Source organism: Oryx dammah, unplaced genomic scaffold, assembly GCF_014754425.2.
Source record: "Oryx dammah isolate SB20612 unplaced genomic scaffold, SCBI_Odam_1.1 HiC_scaffold_5, whole genome shotgun sequence".
Taxonomy (NCBI): domain Eukaryota; kingdom Metazoa; phylum Chordata; class Mammalia; order Artiodactyla; family Bovidae; genus Oryx; species Oryx dammah.
Window position 1 is genome coordinate 96517916 of NW_024070189.1, and position 22946 is coordinate 96540861.

At 51.1% G+C, this 22946-nt stretch overlaps 2 protein-coding genes and 1 non-coding gene across 4 annotated transcripts; 2 read left to right on the top strand and 1 right to left on the bottom strand.

Annotated features, from left to right (window-relative positions):
* Positions 1-138: 138 nt before the first annotated feature.
* On the bottom strand, positions 139-12852 carry FARSA (phenylalanyl-tRNA synthetase subunit alpha). Of its 2 annotated transcripts, XM_040240828.1 has the most exons (13): positions 11850-12852; positions 9022-9159; positions 8828-8926; positions 8622-8740; positions 6991-7083; positions 6769-6897; positions 6577-6692; positions 4224-4308; positions 4040-4139; positions 3776-3944; positions 3594-3671; positions 3325-3439; positions 139-2403 (listed from the first exon to the last, which is right to left on the bottom strand). In XM_040240828.1, the coding sequence occupies exons 1-13, from the start codon at positions 12096-12098 to the stop codon at positions 2265-2267; spliced, it is 1629 nt and encodes a 542-aa protein (XP_040096762.1). In that variant the 5' UTR covers positions 12099-12852; the 3' UTR covers positions 139-2264. The 2 variants fall into 2 exon arrangements, with proteins under 2 accessions (XP_040096762.1, XP_040096761.1); XM_040240827.1 differs by having other exon boundaries at positions 8622-8926.
* On the top strand, positions 5957-6029 carry TRNAR-CCU. Its single transcript has one exon. It is a non-coding gene; the product is annotated as a tRNA-Arg (tRNA).
* Positions 12853-17730: 4878 nt separating the features above from the next.
* Positions 17731-21562, top strand: CALR (calreticulin). The gene is made up of 9 exons (XM_040240842.1): positions 17731-17911; positions 18280-18381; positions 18542-18745; positions 19171-19265; positions 19356-19565; positions 19648-19761; positions 19842-19985; positions 20603-20695; positions 20785-21562. Exons 1-9 carry the CDS (start codon positions 17821-17823, stop codon positions 20983-20985), a joined length of 1254 nt encoding a protein of 417 aa, XP_040096776.1. The 5' UTR covers positions 17731-17820; the 3' UTR covers positions 20986-21562.
* The last annotated feature ends 1384 nt before the right edge of the window (positions 21563-22946 follow it).

Sequence of the window (22946 nt, forward strand, 5' to 3'; positions counted from 1 at the left end):
GGCAACACAGGGACTTCCCTGGTGGTCGAGTGGCTGAGACTCCGAGCTTCCACTTCAGGGGACATGGGTTTGACCCCTGGTTGGGGAACTAACATCCTACATGTGGCCAAAAATTAAGAAAACAAAACAGGCAACATGGAAGGTGCAGGATGATTTTTATGGTACACAGTTTGTGTAACTTTTTTGAAAACATGCAAAATGAAACCATGTCTTGTTAAAGTAACATGTAAATAGCAAAAGTTTAAAAGCAAAGAGAGTGATAAATACAAGATTCAGGAGGGGGCAATCTTAGTGGGGTGGGGGGCAAAAGAAACTAGAACAAGCTCATAAGGGTCTTCAAAACATTAGTCACAGAGATCGAAGTGAAAGCTCCAGTGCAAATACCTGTTCAGATTCAAAAGAACTAGGGGTGGATCCTTGGGTGTTTATTATGCTTTGTATTATATGTTTCATCCTCACTAACCTTTACTTTTTACATGGCTTCTATATTTATCTGTTCATCCACAGGTTAAGTGTCAGCTCTTAAAGGCAGGGACCTAAAACAACTTTGCCCACTGCTGGCACTTAAAGAGATGCACCTTTATTGAATGAAGAAATATTTTTCTATATGACTGGATTATTTTCTTTGAAATAAAAGATTTGAGTGAGGAGCCCTTGTAAGACTGGTGCCCACAGGCCCTGAGACCAAAAAGAACCCAGCTGACTGCTAACTGCACTGGGCATAAAAGTGACCTCATGGGTACATAAAAAACCACCCATGTTTCCCAAAGTGCACTGCTCTGGGGTGGGTGACAAGATTGCTGGGATTTCCAAGCCTATTGGCACACAGGATCTTAGTTCCGTAACTAGGGATCTAACCTGCACCCCCTGCACTGGAAGCTTGAAGGCTTAACCCCTGGACCACCAGGGAAGTCCTAGGGTTTGCTTTGAAATATTTTCACAGAAACAGGTGTGCTCACTCCTCAGTGTGAGTGGTAGGCTCCCGGAACTTTATCCTATTCACTCATGTTTCTATTCTGGGCTCATTTGAAATCCTTATGATTTTTTTTTAAGAGTAGCTTTTTAGGGTGAGGACAAAGGGATGAATTCGTGTAGCACAGGGGACTTTTAGGGCAGTGAAATTTATGGAACATCAGGATATCATAATATAGGTCATCATGCGTTTGTGCTCAGTCACTATTGTGTCTGACCCTGTGATCCTCTGGACTGTAGCCTGCAAGGCTCCTCTGCAGATTTCTCCAGGCAAGAATACTGGAGTGGGTTGCCATTTCCTCCTCCAGGGGATTTTCCCGACCCAAGGATCGAACCTGCATTCCTGCACTGGCAAGAAAATGGATTCTTTACCAATAAGCCACCAGGGAATCCCACATGTCATCATACATTTATCCAAAGCCACATACAACATGGGGAGTCAACCAAAATGTCAACTATGGACCGTGGATGATTATGATGCATCAACGCAGGGGGTTTGAGAAATCTCTGTACCTGTCACTTAATTTTGCTATGAATCTAAAACTAAACTGCTCTTTAACAATAACAACAAAAAGCAGTTTTAAAGGCTCAGCTTGGGACTTCCCTTGTGGTCCAGTGGTTAAGAATCTGCCTTCCAATGCAGAGGACCTAGGTTCAATCCCTGGTCAGGGATCCTACATGCCCTGGGGCAACTAAACCCTCAGGCCACAATAAAGACCCAGCACAGCCAAAAATAAATAAATAAGGCTATCCACCCCATCCCACCAATGCCTGACTCCCAATTGGTGGGAATCCTGGCTCCCAGGGACCCAACACCACCCTGGCCTCCCCCGCTTCCACAGCCGGTAGGGGTTATTCCCTTCACTTAGAAGAGACCTGGCACCAGGAAGTAAACTGGTGAATGCTTGATGGAGCTAGTCTTCCCTGACGGGGATATGGCTCAGGCTGGCCAAGGAGGTCCCCAAGATCCAAGACCTCCAACTCATCGTGTCTTACACCCGGGACTCCAGCACCTTCCACCCCTAAGGAAAGGCACCAGATGAGGGCATGTGCCCACTTTATTAGCCAACAGCTGGCCTGCAGGGCTCCCCAAGGCCCACCCTCACAGGTGGACAACAGAATGAACCTGCTACCCGCTCCCCTGACCCCGGGACCCTGGGGCTGATCAGGAAGAGATACTGGGGCAGGGGGATGGGCCTCACAGAGGCCTCGTAAATACAAGGGGGTCACCGGCAGGGATGCAAGGGGGCAGCAAGGTCTTGGGGAAGGTGGCCTATGGGGGGCAGCTCATGTCACGCAGCCTCTTGAGTCGAAGGGGGCCCCCGTTCAGCGTCCAGGCGGCACAGGGGACTGTCGTACACCATCTGAAGGTTCACCTTGTGGCCCACCAGCTCCCGGATATTGTTGATGCCATATTTGATCATCGTCAGGCTTGGAGGGGGGCGGGGACAGGGTTTAATACAAGGTCAGGTCATGCTCTCTTCTGATCACAACCTCTCTTGCTACCTTCCCATAAGTAAAAGCCCCAGCCCTCCCTTGGGCTCAGAAGGCCCCACACCATCTGCCCTGTCACCTCCCTCACCCCATCTCTTCCCACTCTCCCCCTTCACTCACTCCCTCCTCCCACCAGTCACAATGGCCTCCTCAATGTTCTCCATATACAGCAGGCCTGCTCCAGCCTCAGAGCCTTTGCACTGGTTATTCCCTCTGCCTGGACCATCCTTCCCCAGATATCTTCACAGCTTACCAATTCAGTCACCTCTATTCGTTGCTCAGATGTCACCTCCTCCGAGAGGCCTTCCCTGACATCTCCTTAGCTCTCCCTGCTGTGTTCCTGCTCTAACATTACTTCTGAGGTTGTGGTTGTTTGGTTGCTCAATCAGGTTCGACCCTTTTGGGACCCCATGGACTGTAGCCCGCCAGGCTCCTCTACCCGTGAGATTTCCCAGGCAAGAATACTAGAGTGGGTTGCCACTTACTTCTCCAGGGGATGGTCCTGACCCAGGGATTGAATCTGAGTCTCCCATGTCTCTTGCACTGGCAGGCAGATTCGTTACCACTGAGCCACCAGGGAAGCCCCATAACACTGCTTTTGGACATACTCTAAGCTTGGTTTGTTGAATTTACTTATTTACCTTATCAATTCTCATCCTCCTTGGTCCATTAACACCCTAGCTTCATAGAGCAGAGATGTGTGTTGTAATCACAGCACAGAATGGGCATACAGCAGGTGCTCACTAAGGATTTCTCAAATGAATGAATCAATGGAGGGGGCTGCAAGTCTACAGGCCCCCATGCCTGGCAAGTCACCCGAGTGAGGCAGCCAACACCCTATGTGGCTTGGGTACTCACCGCTCCAATGAGAGACCCCAGGCAATGACCGACACATTCTCAGGGAGCCCCATGGGCAGCAACATCTCAGGGCGGAAGATCCCAGAGTTTCCGACCTCCACCCACTTCTTCAGACCTGTGGAGGCAGGAAAACGATGGGGCGGCTTGCGTGGGTGATACTGGGCATGGCAATGAGCTCAGGAGGTGGGGTCCTCAGGAACAGGAAGCTGGGCTGAGCTGTGGGCAGCCTGAGACCTCCCTCCCTGCCCCAGTACTGGGTTCCACCTGACCTTGGTGGTAGCTGAATATTTCCATGCTGGGCTCGGTGTAGGGGTTGTAAGCCGGCTTGAAACGCAGCTGGGTGATACCTGGTGGGGAGGCAGGCAAACAGAGTTGGGGGGAGAATCGGGCTAATGACCAAGGTGTCTTCCTGTTACCCACCAACACCGCCCACTCTGGCCCGTCTGCTCACCCAGCTTGGTGAAGAACTCCCGCAGGACACCCATGAGGTGGCCCAGCGTGAGGCCATGGTCAGCCACGACGCCCTCAATCTGGTGGAACTCGGCCAGATGAGTGGCATCCAGGGTCTCATTCCGGAACACTCGATCGATGGAGAAGTATTTGGCCGGAGTGAAGGGCTTCTGGGGGTGACAGGCAGGCCAGGCCCGGGCATGGGTGAGGAGGTCAGTATGACAGCCCAGCCCCTCCCTCCAATGCTGCCGGAGCCTGGCCACACCTTCTGGGCCAGGCGGTAGAGGGCGCGGGCACTGGCTGCCGTGGTGTGTGTGCGCAGCAGGTTTTTCCGAGCCTCGTCCAGTTTCCAGTTGTATTTGTACCTTCAGGGGAACATGCAAGGAAGTCCATGATGCCGCTCTCAGTCCCCAGCCTCTTCCCCACCCAAAGTCCTGGTCCTTCCTTACCCCTGTGAGCCATAGCCACCCTGAGAGTGGGTCCGCTTCACGCGGTGGACGTAGTCCATTGGGAGTTGCTGGGCCTGGGCTGGATCTGGGCAGGACAGAGCAACATCTGGTCAGTCAAGGAGCATTTCTTGGGACTTCTTTGGTGGTCCAGTGGTTAAGATTCCGAGTTCCCAATGCACGGGGGGCCTGGGTTTGATCCCTGGTCAGGGAACTAAATCCCACCTGCCGCAACTAAAAATCCTACATGCCACAGTTAAAACCTGGCGCAGCCAAATAAATAAATAATGAGCATTACTCAAATAGCCACCACAAGGAAAACAGACAGTGGCTTAGGCAGCTCCCTCGCTTGCCCTCTGTAACTGCTGGAGGGCACCTGGGAACACCTGAGGCAGTCACTCACACCCCTCCTCTGCCAGAACCTTCCCTGGTCCTACTGCCTCCCCTTTTTTTTCTGGCTATGCTGCAGGGCTTGTGGGACTTAGTTCTCCAACTCGGGTATTGAACCCATGTCCATGGCAGTGAAAGCATGGAGTGCGAACCACTGAACCACCAGAGAATTCCCTCCTCCCACTCCTAACTGATCACTTCTTCGAGCCACAGGGCTTCCCTGCCAATCTGTAAGCGGGCATGTGCCAGCCTCAGGGCCTTTGCACTGGCCATTCCCTTTGCCTGGAACTTTCTTTCCACAGATGTAGCCCCCTCCCTCACCTCCTTCTATGTTTGCTTAAGCAGACTTTAAAAAACAATTTTTGGTCATGCTGTACAGCATGTGAGATCTTAGTTCGTCTACCAGGGACTGAACTCACACCCCCTGCACAGTGTACAAAGTCTTAACCAACAGACTTCCAAAGAAGCCCAAATCCTAGCAGTCTTTAAATTGACCGTGTACACCCCCCAACACAATGTCAGTTCCTCCATCTCATTTACTGCCATCTTGCATCGCCATGTTTACAGCTTGTTGTTGTTTTGTCACTAAGTCACGTCTGATTCTTTTAACCCCATAGGCTGTCCATGGGATTTTCCAGGCAAGAACACTGGAGTAGGTTGCCATTTCCTTACTCAGGATTTAAGGCACATCTTGCCCAACGAGGACATGATGGTCTCAGGGCAAGGACTTCTGTCTCATTTGTGGCTGTGACTCAGAGGTTTAACAGAGAAGTCACAGGAGCTCAGTGACCCTATGGCACATGAATATGCAAGTTCTTACGATTCCCTTCCTGAAATACAATTTTACCATACCCAAAAAGCCACACATCCATTCCCAGCTCCACCTCTTACAAGCTGTGACCCTGGGCAAGTGATGTCTCCTCTCTGGGCCCCAGTTTCCTAATCTGCAAAAGGGGGCTGAAAGTCTACTTCCTGTAGTTGGTAGGAAGATTAGGAGAGTGGCAGCCCAGTAAGTTTTGTTTTGTTTTTCTGGCTGTTGCAACTTCCCTGACCAGGGATCGAACCCACACCCCCTGCAGTGGAAGTCTGGAAACTTTAACCACTGGACCACTATGGATGTCCTTGGTAAGTTCTGGATGCCGTGACGATGACAATGACATTTTGCTCCTGGCTGGATAACAGGCACACAACAGCCTTGTCTGCTCGCCTGGTGGTGTGGAGACAATGACTATTCCGAAAAGTCATGCAATTTAGAAAGCATTGAGGACTGTCGAAGAAAGAAATGGGAACTAAACTTGAAGACTAGCAGTGAGAAGCTTTTTAGAGCTTGGTTGCAGAGGGGAACTTCCCTGGTGGTCCAGTAGTTAGGACTCCACACTCCTAATGTAGGAGGCCCGGGTTCGATCCCTGGTCAGGGAACTATATCCTGCATGCCACAATGAAGATCCCATGTGCTGCAACTAAGACCGGATGCAGGGATTTCCCAGGTGGTCCAGTGGCTAAGACTTTGTGCTTCCAGTGCAGGGGGCCTGGGTTCAATCCCAGGTCAGGGAACTAGATCCAACATGCTGCAAAAAAACTGAAGATCCCACATGTCACAACGAAGCCCCAACACAGCCAAATGAATAGTTAAAAGAAAACCTGGTGCAGCCAAAAAAAAAAAAGGAACCTGGGGGGACAAGGGCATGTCGGCAGGGGCCTCTCTGAGATGACATGTGAGCAGAGATTTGATTCCAAAGGTGGCCATGAAGACCTGGGAGAAGACACTTCTCAGCAGAACGCACAGCAAAGACCCTGAGGTGACAGGAGGGGAGGTGGAAGATCACAGCTGACGACAGTAGCTCACACAGGCTTTGCTGGCCACCCTGAGAAGGATGGAGTTTATCCTGTAAGATGGTAGGTTACCCCGAAAGGCTCTGCCCAGGCCCAGGCCCTCGGGTGGCACGGGGCAGCAGAGCGCACCCACCTTGCAGGAAGAAGGTGTCATGCTGGTCGCGTGCCGGGTGCTGCTGGGGCTGGAAGAGTGCGTCGAAGTTCCAGAAGGAGCTCTCAATGTAGTTGTCAGTCGGCATCTCGGTGAACCTGGTGGGAGACACAGCCTGACTGCCCTGCCTGTGCCCCGGGCCTGGGCTAGACCCGCCCCTGGGCCCATGCTCACCCCATCTCCAGGAAGATCTGCCGGAACTGGGAGCGGACCTTGAGCAGCGGGTGCAGGTGGCCGCTGTCGGGGAGGACGCCATGGGCCGAGAAATTGTAGGGCTTGAAGGGCCGGTCCCGCCAGGAGCCGCTATGGAGGGGCACGGTGCAGGCTACGTGGGCATGGTGGGGGCTGCCTACCACCTTCCCCCAACCAGTCTCCAACCCTGGGGCTGCCCCCTACCTGGAGATCATCTCTGGGCTCAGCTCTGTTTCCTGCTTGGAGATGCTGGTGCTGAAGGCACTACCTTTGCTCACCCAGTAAGTCTTCAGGGTCCTGAGGCCAGGGGACATTACTGTTACCTCCTTCGTTTCCCTTGACCCCCCAGCTGATGCTGACCCCCACTTCACCCGCCAAGCAACTCTGCTGCCATTTTCTCCAACACTAACCGTCTCCCGAAACCCTTATTTAGCCCCACCTACATCCCTATGTTCATGCACGTACTCATTCAACAAACACTTATTAAGACCCTACTGTGTGCCAGGGCCTGTTCAAGGTACTAACCATAAAGCTATGAGTGATAATAGGTCAAATGAGCCTATTTATTAATTTTCTGGCTGTGCCGTGTGGCATGGGGGATCTTAGTTACCCGACCGGGGATGGAACTCATGTCCCCTACAGTGGAAGCACGGATTCTTAAGCAAAGACCACCAGGGAAGGTGAAGTCGCTCAGTCATGTCCGACTCTTTGCAACCCCATGGACTGTAGCCTACCAGGCTCCTCAGTCCATGGGATTTTCCACTCAAGAGTACTGGAGTGGGTTGCCATTTCCTTCTCCAGGGGATCTTCCTATAACCCTAGGATCGAACCCAGGTCTCCCACACTGCAGGCGGATTCTTCACCAGCTGAGCCACCAGGGAAGCCCTTTTTAAAAATGAAAAATTAAAACAAAAACTTTTCTGCCTTGCTGCATGGCATCGGAATCTAAGTTCCCTGACCAGGGATCAAACCCATGCCTCCTGCACTGGAAGCCTGGGAATCTTAAGCACTGCACCGCCAGGTAAGCCCCCTGATAGATCAAGTTGAGAGAGCTTATTCTACACTAGGCTCTGTTCTATAAAGTCACCCCATAACCATGTGTGAAAAGGGACCACTTCACATATGCGTAAACAGAGGCCTGGAAAGATCAGGTAATTCAGTCAAGGTCACAGAGCTAACATATGGCAGAGCTGGGAGGTGAACTGGGCAGCCCCACTCCAGTCTGCATTCTTGTAACTGCTCCATCTGCTTGAGGAGACATCGGCCCTGTGACAGCAGAGCCCCGAGCCCAATCAAGTCCAGACAGTGCTGGCACTTCCCTGGCCATCCAGTGGTTACGACTTCACTCTTCCAATGCAGGGGGCATGGCTCTGGTTCCTGGTTGGGGAAGTGAGATCCCACATGCCGTGCGGCACAGCCAAAAACCAGTAAATAAACAAATATTTAAATTCCAGGCAGTGCTTAGGACTGTAGAGGAAGTAAACAGGGAGGGCAAAAGGGCTGGAGACCAGGAGTGTGGAACTTTTATAGAAGTCGAAGGGAGGAAAGCGTGTAAGGGTGGTGGCCTCTCTAAGCTGACGTGTGAACAGAGATATGATGTCAGAACTTGCCTTGAAGAACAGTGAGAGGATCTTTCTGGGCAGAAGCAGAGCATAGCTAAAGGCCCTGTCGGGGCGAGTGTGGCAAGTGCACTTGACCACCCCAGTGTAAAGAGGGGCGGGGAGGAGCCCGAGAGCACACCAGCCCAGTATGGGCAGAACGCCTCCCTGTCCCCTCCCCAACTCCAGGGCCAGGCAAATGACCCAGGTGTGAGCCTGGGGGTGGCACCCACTCACACTTCAGTCAGCAGCTTCCGCTTCCGGAGCTCACTCCGCTCCTTTTCTCCCAGCTTCTCAGCCTGCCCACCCCGGACCAGCTGGAGCCGGCGCTGCACCTCATCCTCCACGCTGTCCACCTGCCACAGGGGTGGGTGTGAGAGACCCTGAGGGCCGCGGCCCACCTGCCCGACCACCTGGCCCATCGCCCTCCAGCAGGGACTCACCACTCGGAACACCCGGGGCCCGTCAGCAGCACTCTTGTCCACCCGGATCCACTTGTTGGACATCGCCTTGCTGAAGCCCACCTTGCCACTGGGCAGTCGCTGGGGGAACAAGGCTGCAGTGAGGGGGGCACGGGCATGAGGGCTGCCGTCACCCCAACACAGCTCCTGAGGCCCCAGCCCCCTCAGGCTCCTACCATGAGCTCACTCTGGGGCAGGCCCTCTGGGGGGATGCTGCGAAACACCCGGGCCTCATGGCTGCCCTCCTGGGCAATCTCCTCACCCTCAGCGGTGAGCTCCCAGCGCTTGGTGGAGCGCAGCTCAGTCTCGACGATCTGTAGAAAAATAGGGGAGCACGGCAGGGACAGGGCTCAGATCCAGGTACCCCCTTGCCACAGCACTGGGGGTGCACAGCCTCTGAAGCCAGCTTCGCATCCCAGCTGTACCACTCCCGAGCAAAGTGATCTGCCTTTGCTGACTCTTGGTTGATCTTTTGTGACATGAGGATAATGACAAAACTGATTCACACCTCTGAGAGCAGGGTAGAGTACTAAGAGCATTATCTGCCTGAAAAAGAACAAATTCCATCACTTTAAAAAAAAAAAAGTACTTATTTATTCAACTGTGCTGGGTCTTAGTTGCTGCACGCAGCATTTTCATGCTGCATGTGTGTGTGCCAACTCTTTGTGACCCCATAGACAGCAGCCCGCCAGGCTCCTCTGTCAATGGGATTCTCCAGGCAAGAATACTGGAGTGGGTTGTCATTTCCTCCTCCAGGGGATTTTCCCGACCCAAGGATAGAACCTGCCTCTCCTGTGTCTCCTGCATTGGCGGGTGGGTTCTTTACCACCAGTACCACCTGGGAAGTCCTTCCTTGTGGTATGTGGCATCTTTTAGTTTCAGCATGTGGGACCTAGGTCCTTGACCACGGATCGAACCCAGGTGCCCTGAACTGGGAGCATGGAGTCTTAGCCACTGGACCACCACTTTTGAACACTGGAAAGATTTTTAAAGTCTCAGATGAAATGATTTATGTGTTTGCATCTCAGTACTCAGATGTCAGAGAAAAACCCCAGGGATCCACATTACACACAGAAATCCTAGGCTCCCATGTCATTCTAATTTCTAGGCCTGCTCCTCACCTACTGTGTGACCTTGCTGAAAACGGCTTAACCTCCCTGAGCAAAATTTCTTATACGTGAGAAAAAGGTGTGGTGGGTTTTAGCTCAGAGAGTTGTTCTGAGGTGTAACTAAACAGAAAAGATGCAGAGGGCTTCCCTGGCAGTCCAGTGGTTAAGAGCTCAAGCTCCCAGTGAAGGGGCACAAGTTCAATCCCAAATCCAGGAACTAAGATCCCGCATGCCGCCCACTGGGGCCAAACAAATAAACAAAAACAAAGAAAGGATGCAGAACACTTAGTATGCAGCAAGTGCCGTAGAAACCTATCGATTAATATCATCATTCTTACAATGAACCACACTAAACTGCCACTACTTAACCCTCTGTAGCCTACACAAATGTCAGTTTCACATCAATCAAGGTACTGTCATCCCACACACCATAGCTTCACTCCCTTTTTGCACTGATAACCTCAGGCTCTGCAGCCTGGGGGCCTAACTGCTAATACAGGTTTGCCTGTTCCTTCTGGTGACACTGATTAAGATTCTGACCAATGCTTAGAAGGTGTCCCATCTTCAACCTGGGAATAAATAAGAGTTACATCTTACGTATCGCCTTGTTTGTTTGTTCAGTCGCTAAGTTGTGTCCGCCTCTTTTGCGACCACATGGACTTAGCCCGCCAGGCTCCTCTGTCCATGGGATTTCCAGGCAAGAATACTGGATGGGTTACTATTTCTGTCTCCACATATCCCCTTACTCTTATGTAAATCTAAGGTTCCGTCAAAGATTGAATGAAAAATAAAGCTGAGGTCAGGGACTTCCCTGGTGCTCCAGTGGTTAAGAATCTTCCTTGCTGTGCAGGGACCACAGAGTCAATCCCTGAAATTCAATCCCTGGTCGGAGAACTAAGATCCCATATGTCTCAAAACAAGTAAGCTCAAGGGCTACAACCAGAGTCTGGAGGCCACGAGGAAAGATCCCACATGCAGCAACTAAGACCTGACTCAGTCCAAAAAAAGCTGAGGCCAGAAAGGGCACATTATATGGTTTTGATGAAAAAAACAGTCCAGCTATGTTTTCTGAGTCCTAACTTCACGGATCCAGGCTGCTGGGTGGCCCAGGAGTCCATCAGCATCCTCTCCTTCCGGATCCATCACCCTTCACTTGTCCAAGTCAGAAGGCTGGGCTTTGTTCTGGCTCTCCCTACCTTGCCATGAACCCAATTTCATTCCTTCACCTGAACCCCTTCTCCAGTCCAGCTACCCTCTAGTTTGGGGATATGCCAGTTTCTGCCCTTGTCCCTTTGCCTCCCGTCCTGCCCCTGCCAGGACAGATGTAGGCAGTAAGCACGTCTGACTGATTTCAGCTCCTGCCACGGCCCCCTAGTACCCCTGTGAAATAAAGACCTAGAAGGCCTTGCAAAATCTGGCTCTGCTGCGTCTCTCTCACCACCTGTCCCCCACTCCCACCCCATTGATCCCTAAAGTGCCATGGCTTTCGTACTCGGTGCAGAAACCGGATACAGCTGTCATCTTTGGGATGCTCTCCCTGATCCTCAAGGCTGTGGCAGTTAACACCTCTGAATTCCCTGTGCTTCCTCCATCACTCTGGTCACTTGAGTATATCCATCACACCGCAACCTGCGCGAAGGCAGCGGTTGCGTCTTTCTCGTCCCCCATCCTCCCCCACCCCCTCAAAATTAATCAATGGACATTTACTGCATGAGAGCGTCCGCGTGCCTGGGTCTTCACTCTTTCCTGACTCCCCGCCTGCGCACTCTAGGCTGCACACGGATACAATCACCCCTAACCAGGACTGAGAGAATCTGGTGGGGAGGCAGAGCCCTCCTGGCGAAGGAATTGCAGATGCAAAAGCGAGGAAGCCCAGTATCACTCGCCCGGCTCACCTGACCCAGCGCCTGCAGGCTCTTCACGGCGCCCACCACAGTCTGGTGCTCCACGCCCAGCTCGGTCGCCAGTTCCGCGCTGTCCAGGCCGCCATCGGCCGCCTCCAGCCGCCGCAGCAGCACCTCCGCCACAGGACCATCCGCCATGGTTGCTCCCAGTGCGCTCCGCGTGTCCCTGCCGGCTACCAGAACCACCGGAACCGGAATCGGCCCCGAGGATTGGGGGGTGGGGCGCGCTTGCGTCGCCATCTTGAATGTGGCGGACAATGTTGCAGGGCTCGGGGTGCCGCCATTTTGAGCGTGTCACAAGCACTTCAGAGGGGTTAGGGACCCCCTAGTGGTGTCTGGTTCACCAGAGAGGTCAAATTAATGCCCTCAAAGGCAGACTCTGAGCATTGTTTTAAACTTCACACAGCTCCACCTGCAGTGGGCTGTGTGACCTTGGACTTCTCTCTCTCTCGGCCTGAGACAGTCCGCCCTTGGAGGAATTCTTTCTTACCCCACAGGAGGGCTCTGGATGGTTGACTCCAGACACAGTCAAACTGCTGATGTAAACTACTTTCAAATTTTCAAAGGGAGACTGGGGAGGGACCAACCCTATAAAAACAGGGAGAAGACTAGCTATTGTCAAAGTAGCTGCTAACTTGTATGGTCATTCTCCCCTGTCCCGGGGCCAGTGCTATGCGCTTCAGGGGTCTTTACTTCACGCTCCTCCAAACTGTGTGCTGTACATACCGATATAATCTACACTTCACTGCTGAAAACTGAAGCTGGGTGATACGCTTTGCGCAAGGGTTCTGCAAGGAATTGCTGGAGATAGTGTCAGAAATCATAAACGCTCTAGAGCCTGCCCTCCCTCCCCCACACCCCAACTCTAAGAAGATCAATGTCAGGGAAATCATTTGTAGTGCAGATCAGCAATTCAAGATACTGGGAGTTCCCTGGTGGTCCAGTGGTTAGGGAGTCCGACCTGCTGGCTTAGACAGTAAAGAATCTGTCTGCAATGCAGGAAATCTGGGTTCAATTCCTGCATCAGAAACAGCCCCTGGAGAAGGAAATGGCAACCACTCCAGTATTCTTGCCTGGACAATTCTATGGACAGGAACCTGGCAGGGTACAGTCCACATGGTCGCAAAAAGTCAGACCCTTCACTTTCCAGTGGCTGCTGCTGCTGCTGCTGCTGCTGCTGCTAAGTTGCTTTAGTCGTGTCCGACTCTGTGCGACCCCACAGACGGCAGCCCACCAGGCTCTGCCATCCCTGGGATTCTCCAGGCAAGAACACTGGAGTGGGTTGCCATTTCCTTCTCCAATGCATGAAAGTGAAAACTGAAAGTGAAGTTACTCAGTCATGTACGACTGTTAGCGACCCCATGGACTGAAGCCTAGCAGGCTCCTCTGTCCATGGGATTTTCCAGGCAAGAGTACTGGAGTGGGTTGCCATTACCTTTTCCGTTCCAGTGGTTAGAACTCCACAATTCCACTGCAGAATGCATGGGTTTGATCCCTGGTTGGCATGCCTCGGGCCTGGCCAAAACAAAGAAATGTAATTTGAGATACAAATATAATTTTACCCTTTCTAATTATCGATGTTTAAAACAAAAGGGGTCAGGACTTCCCTGGTAGTCCAGTGGTTAGCAACATTCCACACGCTGAAGAGCAGCTAAATCCTTTGTGCTGCACAATGAAGCTCATGTGCCCTGGAGCCAGTGTACCACAACTACTGAGCCAGAGAAGCCACTTCAACAAGAAGCCCAGGTGCTGTAACTAGACAGTAGCCCCTGCTCGTTGAAACCAGAGAAAGCCTGTGTGCCACATGATAGACCCAGCACAGCCAAAAATAAATAAAAACAAAATAAATACAAATTTAAAGGGGGTGGTATTAATTTGAGGAATTTATAGAACTTGAGATGTTCAAATTTTCATTTCAATATTTAATACTAGTGAAATATTTTACATTCTTTTTTTCATATTAAGTCTTTAAATTCTGATGTATATTTTACACTTACAGCTCATCTCGGTTAAGAGCAGCTACATTTCAAAAGGCAATAGTCACACGTGGCTATAGTCAATAGTGGAGACTACATTAGGCAGCACAAGTAGAGTCTAATCCCAGATCTGCCATTTTTGTCACCCAGCAAAATCACTTCATCTTTCTGTGCCTGTTTCCTCCCTTGGATGGAAATGATATGAGCCCAGGTAACTGAGAATTAGGTACAATAGTACTTAATGCAGTATTTGCTGGTACACACATGTATGCAGTATTTGCTGGTATTGAGTGTGAACTCTGAGTCAGGTGCTAGTCTAAGCAGCATGCATTTATTCATTTGTTGTTTAGTGGCTCAGTTGTGTCCAACTTTTTGTGACCCGCGCCCCGCCCCCCCGGCCATGGAGCCCACCCGGCTCCTCTGTCCATGGAATTTTCCAGGTAAGAATACTGGACGGGGTTGCCATTTCCTTCTGCAGGAGATCTTCCCATCTCCAGCACTGACAGGTGGATTCTTCACCACTGGGCCACCTGGGAAGCAGTATTTACTCATTCAGCCATCATAATTGTTACTTGAGCCTGGAAAATGGGGTTACTAATACCCCCAATTCTGGACATATAGTGAGGTCCTGACAAAAATTCAGAATGCATTCCTCAAAGTCTCGTCTTAGTTTCAAAGCACTTCCCCCAGGACTTCCCTGGTGGTCCAGTGATTAAGAATTCACCTGCCAACTGAATACCAGAAAAACAAACGCCCCAATCAAAAACTGGGGAAAAGACCTAAATAGACATTTCTTCAAAGAAGACATAATAACAGTCACACAAAAAGATGCTCAATATTGCTCATTATTAGAGAAATGCAAATCAAAACTATCAAAACTACACGATATCACCTCACACCAGTCAGAATGGCCATCATCAAAAAGCCTACAAACAATAAATACTGGAAAGGATGTGGAGAAAAGGGAACGCTCTGTACTGTTGGAGGCAATGTAAGTAAATTGATACAGCCACTGTGGAAGACAGTATGGAGATTCCTTAAAAAATTAGAAATAAAACCACCATATGACCCAGCAGTTCCATTCCTAAGGCATATAACCTGGCGAATCCAGGGTTGAAAAAGACACATGTATCCCGTTGTTCATTGCAGCATTATTTACAATAGCTAGAATATGGAAACAACCGAGATGTCCATTGACAGATGAATGGATAAAGAAGTTGTGGTACATATACACAATGGAATATTACTCAGCCATAAAAAGAATGCATCTGAGTCAGTTCTGATGAGATGGATGAACCTAGAACCTATTATACAGAGTGAAGTGAGTCAGAAAGACAAAGATAAATATCGTATTCTAACACACATATACAGAATATAGAAAAATGGTACTGAAGAATTTATTTACAGGGCAGTGATGGAGAAACAGACGTAGAGAATAGACTTATGGACATGGGGAGAGGGTAATATGTATGGAAAGAGTAACATGGAAACTTACATTACCATATGTAAAATAATCAACAGGAATTTGCTGTATGGCTCAGGAAACTCAAACAGGGACTCTGTATCAACCTAGAGGGGTGGGATGGGGAAGGAGATGGGAGGGAGGTTAAAAAGGGAGTGGATATATGTATACCTATGGCTGATTCCCTGGTGGCTAAGAGGTTAAAGCGTCTGCCTCCAATGCGAGAGACTCAGGTTCGATCCCTGGGTCGGGAAGATCCCCTGGAGAAGGAAGGAAATGGTAACCCACTCCAGTATTCTTGCCTGGAGAATCCCATGGACGGAGAAGCCTGGTAGGCTACAGTCCACGGGGTCGCAAAGAGTCGGACATGACTGAGCAACTGCACTTTCTTTCACTTTCACTTATGGCTGATTCATGTTGAGGTTTGACAGACGACAACAAAATTCTGCAAAGCAATTATCCTTCAATAAAAAATAAAAATAAAAAAGAATTCACCTGTCAATGCTGAGGGACCAGGGTTCAACTCCTGGTTTGGGAAGATTCCACATACTGCAGAGTAACTGAAACTAAGCCCTTGCACCCTAGAACCCCTGCTCTGCAACAAGAGAAGCCAGCACAAGGAGAAGCCTGCCCACCACAACTAGAGAGTAGCCCCTGCTCACAACTTGAGAAGCCTCCCCCCGGCCCCTGCACAGATATGAAGACTCTGTACTGCCCTCCAAAAAGCACTTTCTCCACGTTTGCTTTTTTAATTCTAGCAAGAGTCCTTTGTCCCTTCTTTCTGTCACATATCAGGTACTTTTTTTTTTTTTAATATCAAGTAGGTTTTAAGCTTGTTCTGTGCCTCGTGCTATAGGAGACACTGTGGAATGGTAAGGTGAACAGGACAGGCACAGATTCTAATATCCAGAAAGAAGCACCAAGCCCCTGTGTCCATGACATGGTGGAAGAGAGGGAAGGTGGGAGGAACGTCAGTGCAAAGCCTAGTGTGGTCATCCCAGACTTGGTGGGTGTGGGCTTCATCAGTGAGGAACACTTTAGGTTATACGCCATACTGTTTTGCAGAAGTAGAACCCCAACTTCTTCAAAACTCGTCATACCTTCCTTTCCGAGTCCCCACCACTGGAGGGGAAGCACCCCCTCCCCACTCTTTTGCCAGAATCCGCCCCCAACTCCTTCGCCAGTTTATTCCTACTTCCCAAGTCCAGAGCCTATTTGCTCAGTTTGGGAAAGTCCCCGTTCTCCTTCCTCCTTCCTGCAGCCTAGGGGTATGGAGCTGGTGTCAGTCACTGTCGGTCATGTGACTGTGGCCTCAGAAGAAGGCTCTAGTCTCAGGGGTCCTGCCCACCTCTCTTGGACCTTATCTTCCTCACCATCTGTTTTTTTTTCTCCTCCCCAACGGAACCCCCTGCCAGCTCATATTCAGCCGTTTAATTGCAAAACCAGGCCGTTTGCGGGAGACCACAAGGCGGCGACCCCTTTCATTTACCGGCTGGGGGGCGGGCATGGGAGGGAGGTAAAGGACAGGCTGCAACGAGAGGAACACAACCTATCGTCGCATCTTTTGAGCCGTCAGGGTCCTTCCCTCTGTCCCAGAAAATCCCTAAAAGCTTCAAAAGCATTTCTGCCGGACAGCAAGCAGCTGGCCGGGGTCGCTCCTCCTGGCCTTTCAAGAGATCCTGCGATTTCAAAGAGGCTGAATGACTTGCCCCAGCTCACACAGAAGCAATCTGACAGGCTGCCAGGCCACTACGAGGGCCGTACGGAGAAGAGAACAGGAACTCTTCCCCCAGGCCTGCAGGGCTCCGGCGCTGGGAGGAAGTGAAGCCCCAGGGCTCGGTGCCCTCTGCCCCATCCCGGGAGGGGGGGTGTGTAGGGGGGGAAGAAGGCGGGGAGGGGGCCGGGGGGCCGGGGGGGCGGGTGGAGGACGGGAAGAGGAGTGGGAAGGAAGAGAAAGAGAAGGTGGGAATGGTGGGGTTCCCCAAACTCAGAGTAGAAAGACGCTACGAAAACCTTGCCCACTCAACCCTGGAAGGGTTGAGCGGAGTCTAGAATGGAGCCGGACCCTAGTTTCACGCGGCACCACAGCTCGCGCGTGTTCTTTAAACGCCTAGATCCCCAATGCCGCGCGCAGGGGAGGGCGGGGCTGGGCCGAGGTCTGGTCACATGACCTGGCCTGAGGGGCTCGAGGCCCCCCCCGACTTCACCGGTGGGCGTCCCCCACAACGCGTGGTCGACCTTCATTGGCCAGTGGTGCGGCCAATAGAAATCGGCCATCTGGGAACCCAGCGTTCCGAGGCACAGCCTAACATGCTGAGCCTAGAAGGGTCCAATGGAAAGGCAGGGCTATGGCCACAGACCAATGATAAAGTGAGGGAGGCGGACCAAGAGGCCGGACCAGGCTGGTTTGAGAGCAGGCGGGGTATAAAAGGGCACGGCCGGCGGCGGCGTCCGTCCCCACTGCAGAGCTGCTGCCGGACGAGTGACTTAAAGGGCCCGCGCGCCACCGCCCCCTCGGCCCGCCATGCTGCTACCCGTGCCGCTGCTGCTCGGCCTTCTCGGCCTGGCCGCCGCTGATCCCACCGTTTACTTCAAGGAGCAGTTTCTAGACGGAGGTAACGGCTAGTCCCGCTCGAGATCGTCCTAACGACGCGGCTGGCCCCCCGGCCCGTATCTGCGTGTTGCTTGTAATTACCGCTCAGAGGGCCAACACGGTTTCCTTCAGGGACTGGAGCCGAAGGCGAGCCTTCTTTCGGCGTCCCTGGGGAGCATGGAGGGAGCAGCGGCTTTCCGAAGCGGGAGTTAGGGTTTGCCCGAGGATCTTTTAAGTCACCAGAGATGTCAAACTAGAGGTTGAGGTGGGGACGGTCTGGGGGAAGGGGGGAATCTCCTTCCTTGCTCCCAGCAGTTTGTGGCTCCTGGTAGATGTTTGGTGGGCAGTTGATCAGCACCGCCGCGCTTACCTGCCTCTTTGATCCTCTAGACGGGTGGACCGAGCGCTGGATCGAATCCAAACACAAACCGGATTTTGGCAAATTCGTTCTCAGTTCCGGCAAGTTCTATGGTGACCAGGAGAAAGATAAAGGTAAGAACTTAGGAGTGGGCATTCAGATCCAGGAGGACAGAGTTTGGGTATCCCTAGGAGTAGGGCAGGTGAAGGAAAGAGGACTGGTCTGTATTTTACATCCTTAGGGTTCCCCGGGGGGTTGGTGCTGAGCCCTGATCTGACTATAGTCTCTCGGTAGGCCTGCAGACTAGCCAGGATGCCCGGTTCTACGCTCTGTCGGCGAGATTTGAGCCCTTCAGCAACAAGGGTCAGACGCTGGTGGTGCAGTTCACGGTGAAACACGAGCAGAACATCGACTGTGGGGGTGGCTATGTGAAGCTGTTTCCAGCTGGTTTGGATCAGACAGACATGCACGGGGACTCCGAATACAACATCATGTTTGGTGAGGGGACTCCACCCTGGTGCTGATTTCTGGTCACTTAGAGGGAGTTTGAAACCCGGGGTGTTGAGAGCACAGAAAACACTTAAATGCTTTAGACATTTCTTTGATAGGGAAGGTGAGGGAATAGTTAGGAACGACTTACTGCATTTTTATCATCGACTTAACACTAATTCGTGCAATTTTACTATATAGGTATTTCCTCGTTCCTAGTTGTGCAAGTGAAGATTCTGAGTTCTGGAGCATTGATGTGTGGTTTTTTTTTTTTAAGTGTTCTCCCCCAGTTCCTTAGAGAGAAGGTCTGAATTTTGTTTTTTCAGCTTGACAGTCCTGAGTTTAAGAACCAAGTTGTCTTTTTGTAATGGGGTGGGCAAGGGCTTGTAATGGTGGACAGACTGTAGTTCTGACCAGATCTGCTTTTCACCAAGGCCCGGACATCTGTGGACCCGGCACCAAGAAGGTTCATGTCATCTTCAACTACAAGGGCAAGAATGTGCTGATCAACAAGGATATTCGCTGCAAGGTGTGCCTTGGGGGTGGTGACAAATGGCTCTGAGGGGAGGCTTTGAGCCCAGGCTGGTGGGCGGGGCCACTCATCTTTCATTCTCTTTAGGACGATGAATTCACCCACCTGTACACGCTGATTGTGCGGCCTGATAATACGTATGAGGTGAAGATTGATAACAGCCAGGTGGAGTCAGGCTCCTTGGAGGACGATTGGGATTTCTTGCCACCCAAGAAGATAAAGGATCCTGATGCCGCTAAGCCTGAAGACTGGGATGATCGTGCCAAGATTGATGACCCCACAGACTCCAAGCCTGAGGTTGGTGCTTGGGCAGGGGCTCCCCACCGTGGAGGGTGTGGAGGACAGCTGCACCTACTCTGACCTCCTAATGTATCGTCAGGATTGGGACAAGCCTGAGCACATTCCTGACCCTGATGCTAAGAAACCTGAGGACTGGGATGAAGAGATGGACGGAGAGTGGGAACCACCTGTTATTCAGAACCCAGAGTACAAGGTGAGTCTGGCACTCTGAGGAGGGTGGTGCACAATGGGGAAGGCAGTGATCTTCGCTCACCCATCAGTTTACTTCTGCAGGGGGAGTGGAAGCCCAGGCAGATCGACAACCCAGAGTACAAGGGCGTTTGGATCCATCCAGAGATTGACAACCCTGAGTATTCCCCTGATAGCAACATCTACGCCTACGAAAACTTTGCTGTTTTAGGCTTGGATCTTTGGCAGGTGAGACATGGAGGGAAGAGGCAGCTCCCTAGGGGACCTCAGGTGCTCAGGGTCAACCCAGGAGAAAAGGGGACAAGGGCGGGCAGACTCCAAAATGGTGCGGCTCCCCCCCCTTTACTTTTAAGAAATTCCTGGTTTGTCATTACGGGGTCTTACAGCATCTGCTTTGGCTTGTACTTAATATGTTCCAGATACTACTTCCAAGTATTTTTGTGGAAAGTAACTCACTTAATTGCATCCAACAGCCTAGAAAGGCAGGTAGATAACCCCATTAGAACTTGGCTTCACAAGGACCGAATTTTTGTCCTGTTTGCCAATGTACTTTCTGCATCTAGTATGCTGTTTGGCACATAGAATGTACTAGAAAGATAGTTTGAAGAAGAGAATGAGACCCCATTTTATAGGTGAAGATACCGAGGTGCAAAGGGATGAAGTCACCAGCTCAAGATCATATATAGTAAATAGCAGAGCTGAGGTTTGAATCCAGGCAGCCTGTTTTTCAACTGCAATGTTAGACTGTAGTATTGTGTAGTGGTTATGTGAGCATGGGCAGGAGACCTTTCCAAGGCCAAGGCCAACAGGTATCCCTTCTGACCACCCATTCTGGCCATATACAGGTCAAATCTGGCACCATCTTTGACAACTTCCTTATCACCAATGATGAAGCGTATGCTGAGGAGTTTGGCAAGGAGACGTGGGGTGTTACAAAGGTGAGACCAAGGTCCAGCCTGGGTTTGGGGGTGGGCAGGGCTGGCAGGGGAGTCTAGGCCTGAGGGGTGTGTATGTGGTTTGTACACAGGCAGCAGAAAAGCAAATGAAGGACAAGCAGGATGAAGAGCAGAGGCTACACGAGGAGGAGGAGGAGAAGAAAGGCAAGGAGGAAGAAGAGGCAGACAAAGATGATGAGGAGGACAAGGATGAGGATGAGGAGGATGAAGATGAGAAGGAAGAGGAGGAGGAAGAAGATGCTGCCGCTGGCCAGGCCAAGGATGAGCTGTAGGGGCCACCTCCGCTTCCAGGGCTGGACTGAGGCCTGAGCGCTCCTGCCGCAGAGCCGGCTGCGCCAAATAATGTCTCTATGAGACTGGAGAACTTTCATTTTTTTCCAGGCGGGTTCCAATTTGGGGTGGATTTTGTTTTTGGCTCCCCCCTCCCCCCCTTTTTTAATTTTTTTTTTTACTGGCATTTTGTCTCTGATTCTCTAAAGCCCTCCCCCCGGCCTTCATCTGTCTTGATTGACATCTTTGCTTTCTTCTGTCCCCTTCACTCCAGATCCCTAAGTTCCCTTCCAGCTTGGGGACTCAGGGTGGGATGTGGTGTGGAGAAGACCCGGCCCCAAAATTCCATCTATTCTTCCTGGATCCCAGAGGGTGGGGGAGGAGAAGAGGGTGGCATCCCCAGCCCTCCAGCACTGAGGAAGAATGGGGCTCCTAAGGCCTTAGCTCTGATCCCTTCCCCTTTCTCCCTGCTCCCAGGACTGGGCCACTTCTGAGTGGGGCAGCAGGTTCTAGCTCAGCTCATGCTGAGAATGTAAGAACTACAAACAAAATTTCTATTAAATTAAGTTTTGTGTCTTCCTCCTGTGTCTCCTGGGAGAGGTAATTGTTTAGTGAGATTCGCTTTTTAGCCACTAGAATTGTTGGCTGAATGTCCCCATAAGGTTACAGGAGCCCTTGTTTATCTCCAGAACCTCAGGTGAATGAAAAAGAGTAACCATTTCCAGTGCCATTACAAATACACTCCATTTATTAGCTTGTGGAGTCCTTTCATCAAACTGGTGAGTTTTCGTTCTAGTATCAGTTGAGTTCAAGACAGATTTAGGAAGAGGTGGGGTTTGAACCCATACCTTAGCCACCAATTCATGTGAACTCTTTCACATTGAACCGCATACACATCTCTTGCTGGTGAAGGAGCAAGACTACACAGCTATTAGCTTTAAACACATTTTCTGACTACTAGCCATTGTTAAAAGCAATTAATTCCTTTTATAGTCAGGGAAATAGATTGAGAGATGTGATCTACCCCAATAGCCTTCACTGGCCAAGTCAGGGTTTGAACTCTTGAAGGGAAAGGGGTGGCCCCAAGGGAGGGAGTGAAAGGGTCAGAAGAGCCTGTGGGCCTGTAAGATTGGCATAGGCCCACTTTGTTGCACCCCACAAGGCTGCCATTAATGTCCAGCGGGTGGTTGGGAACTGATGTCTAACTGCAGGAGAGAAAGAATTCCTCAGCTGGGTCTGACCTAGGCTTGTGCAAGTTTACTAGCACAGGATATGCTGTGAAGGGAGAAGCTGCAGGACCTGGTAATAGTTGGGTAAGGAGTGAGGTGGCAGGCCACGGCCTGGTGTTTTCTCAGATGTGAATGGTAAGAAGAGCTGGTTAGATGGCAGGTAATGGTCAGTTCAGGATGGGGGTAGGGTGCAAAGTCCACCCACTAAATGGAAAACAAGTACATCACCTCCATCCTGTTTGCCAAAGCACCTTCAGGTTTGGCTAACCAACCCTTCCACTCCTTGTTCCATGGGCCTAGCCCCACCCTTCTGGGAGGCCTCCAGAATTGGCATATCCGGGGAAAGTTTTAAGGAGAGAATTTTGTGTTTGTTGTATCTTGAACATTACATCTTCCTCAAGTACTCAGATGGAGTACTTGATGGAGTCAGATGGAGATAGTTGGGTGAACAAAGTGATCAGGGGAGGAGCAGCAGAGAGGGAGGGAGCTGTCAAGATTCATTCCGAAAATCCAGCACTTCCTTTAGAGATTAATGAGGCCACAGAATGGCATTGTGTCCCCACGTTCGTGGTCAATTTCCGTGTTTAACTGCTGGTGACCTTTCAAGTATCCTTTCTAGTTCTTTCAGGGCTTGATAGGCTTCCTGTCAGGTGGCCAGACCAGAGTAAGGCTCATTTGGAACGAGCAAAAAGACATTAAGATTTCATTTTAAGAAATGAAAATTTAGCAAGTAC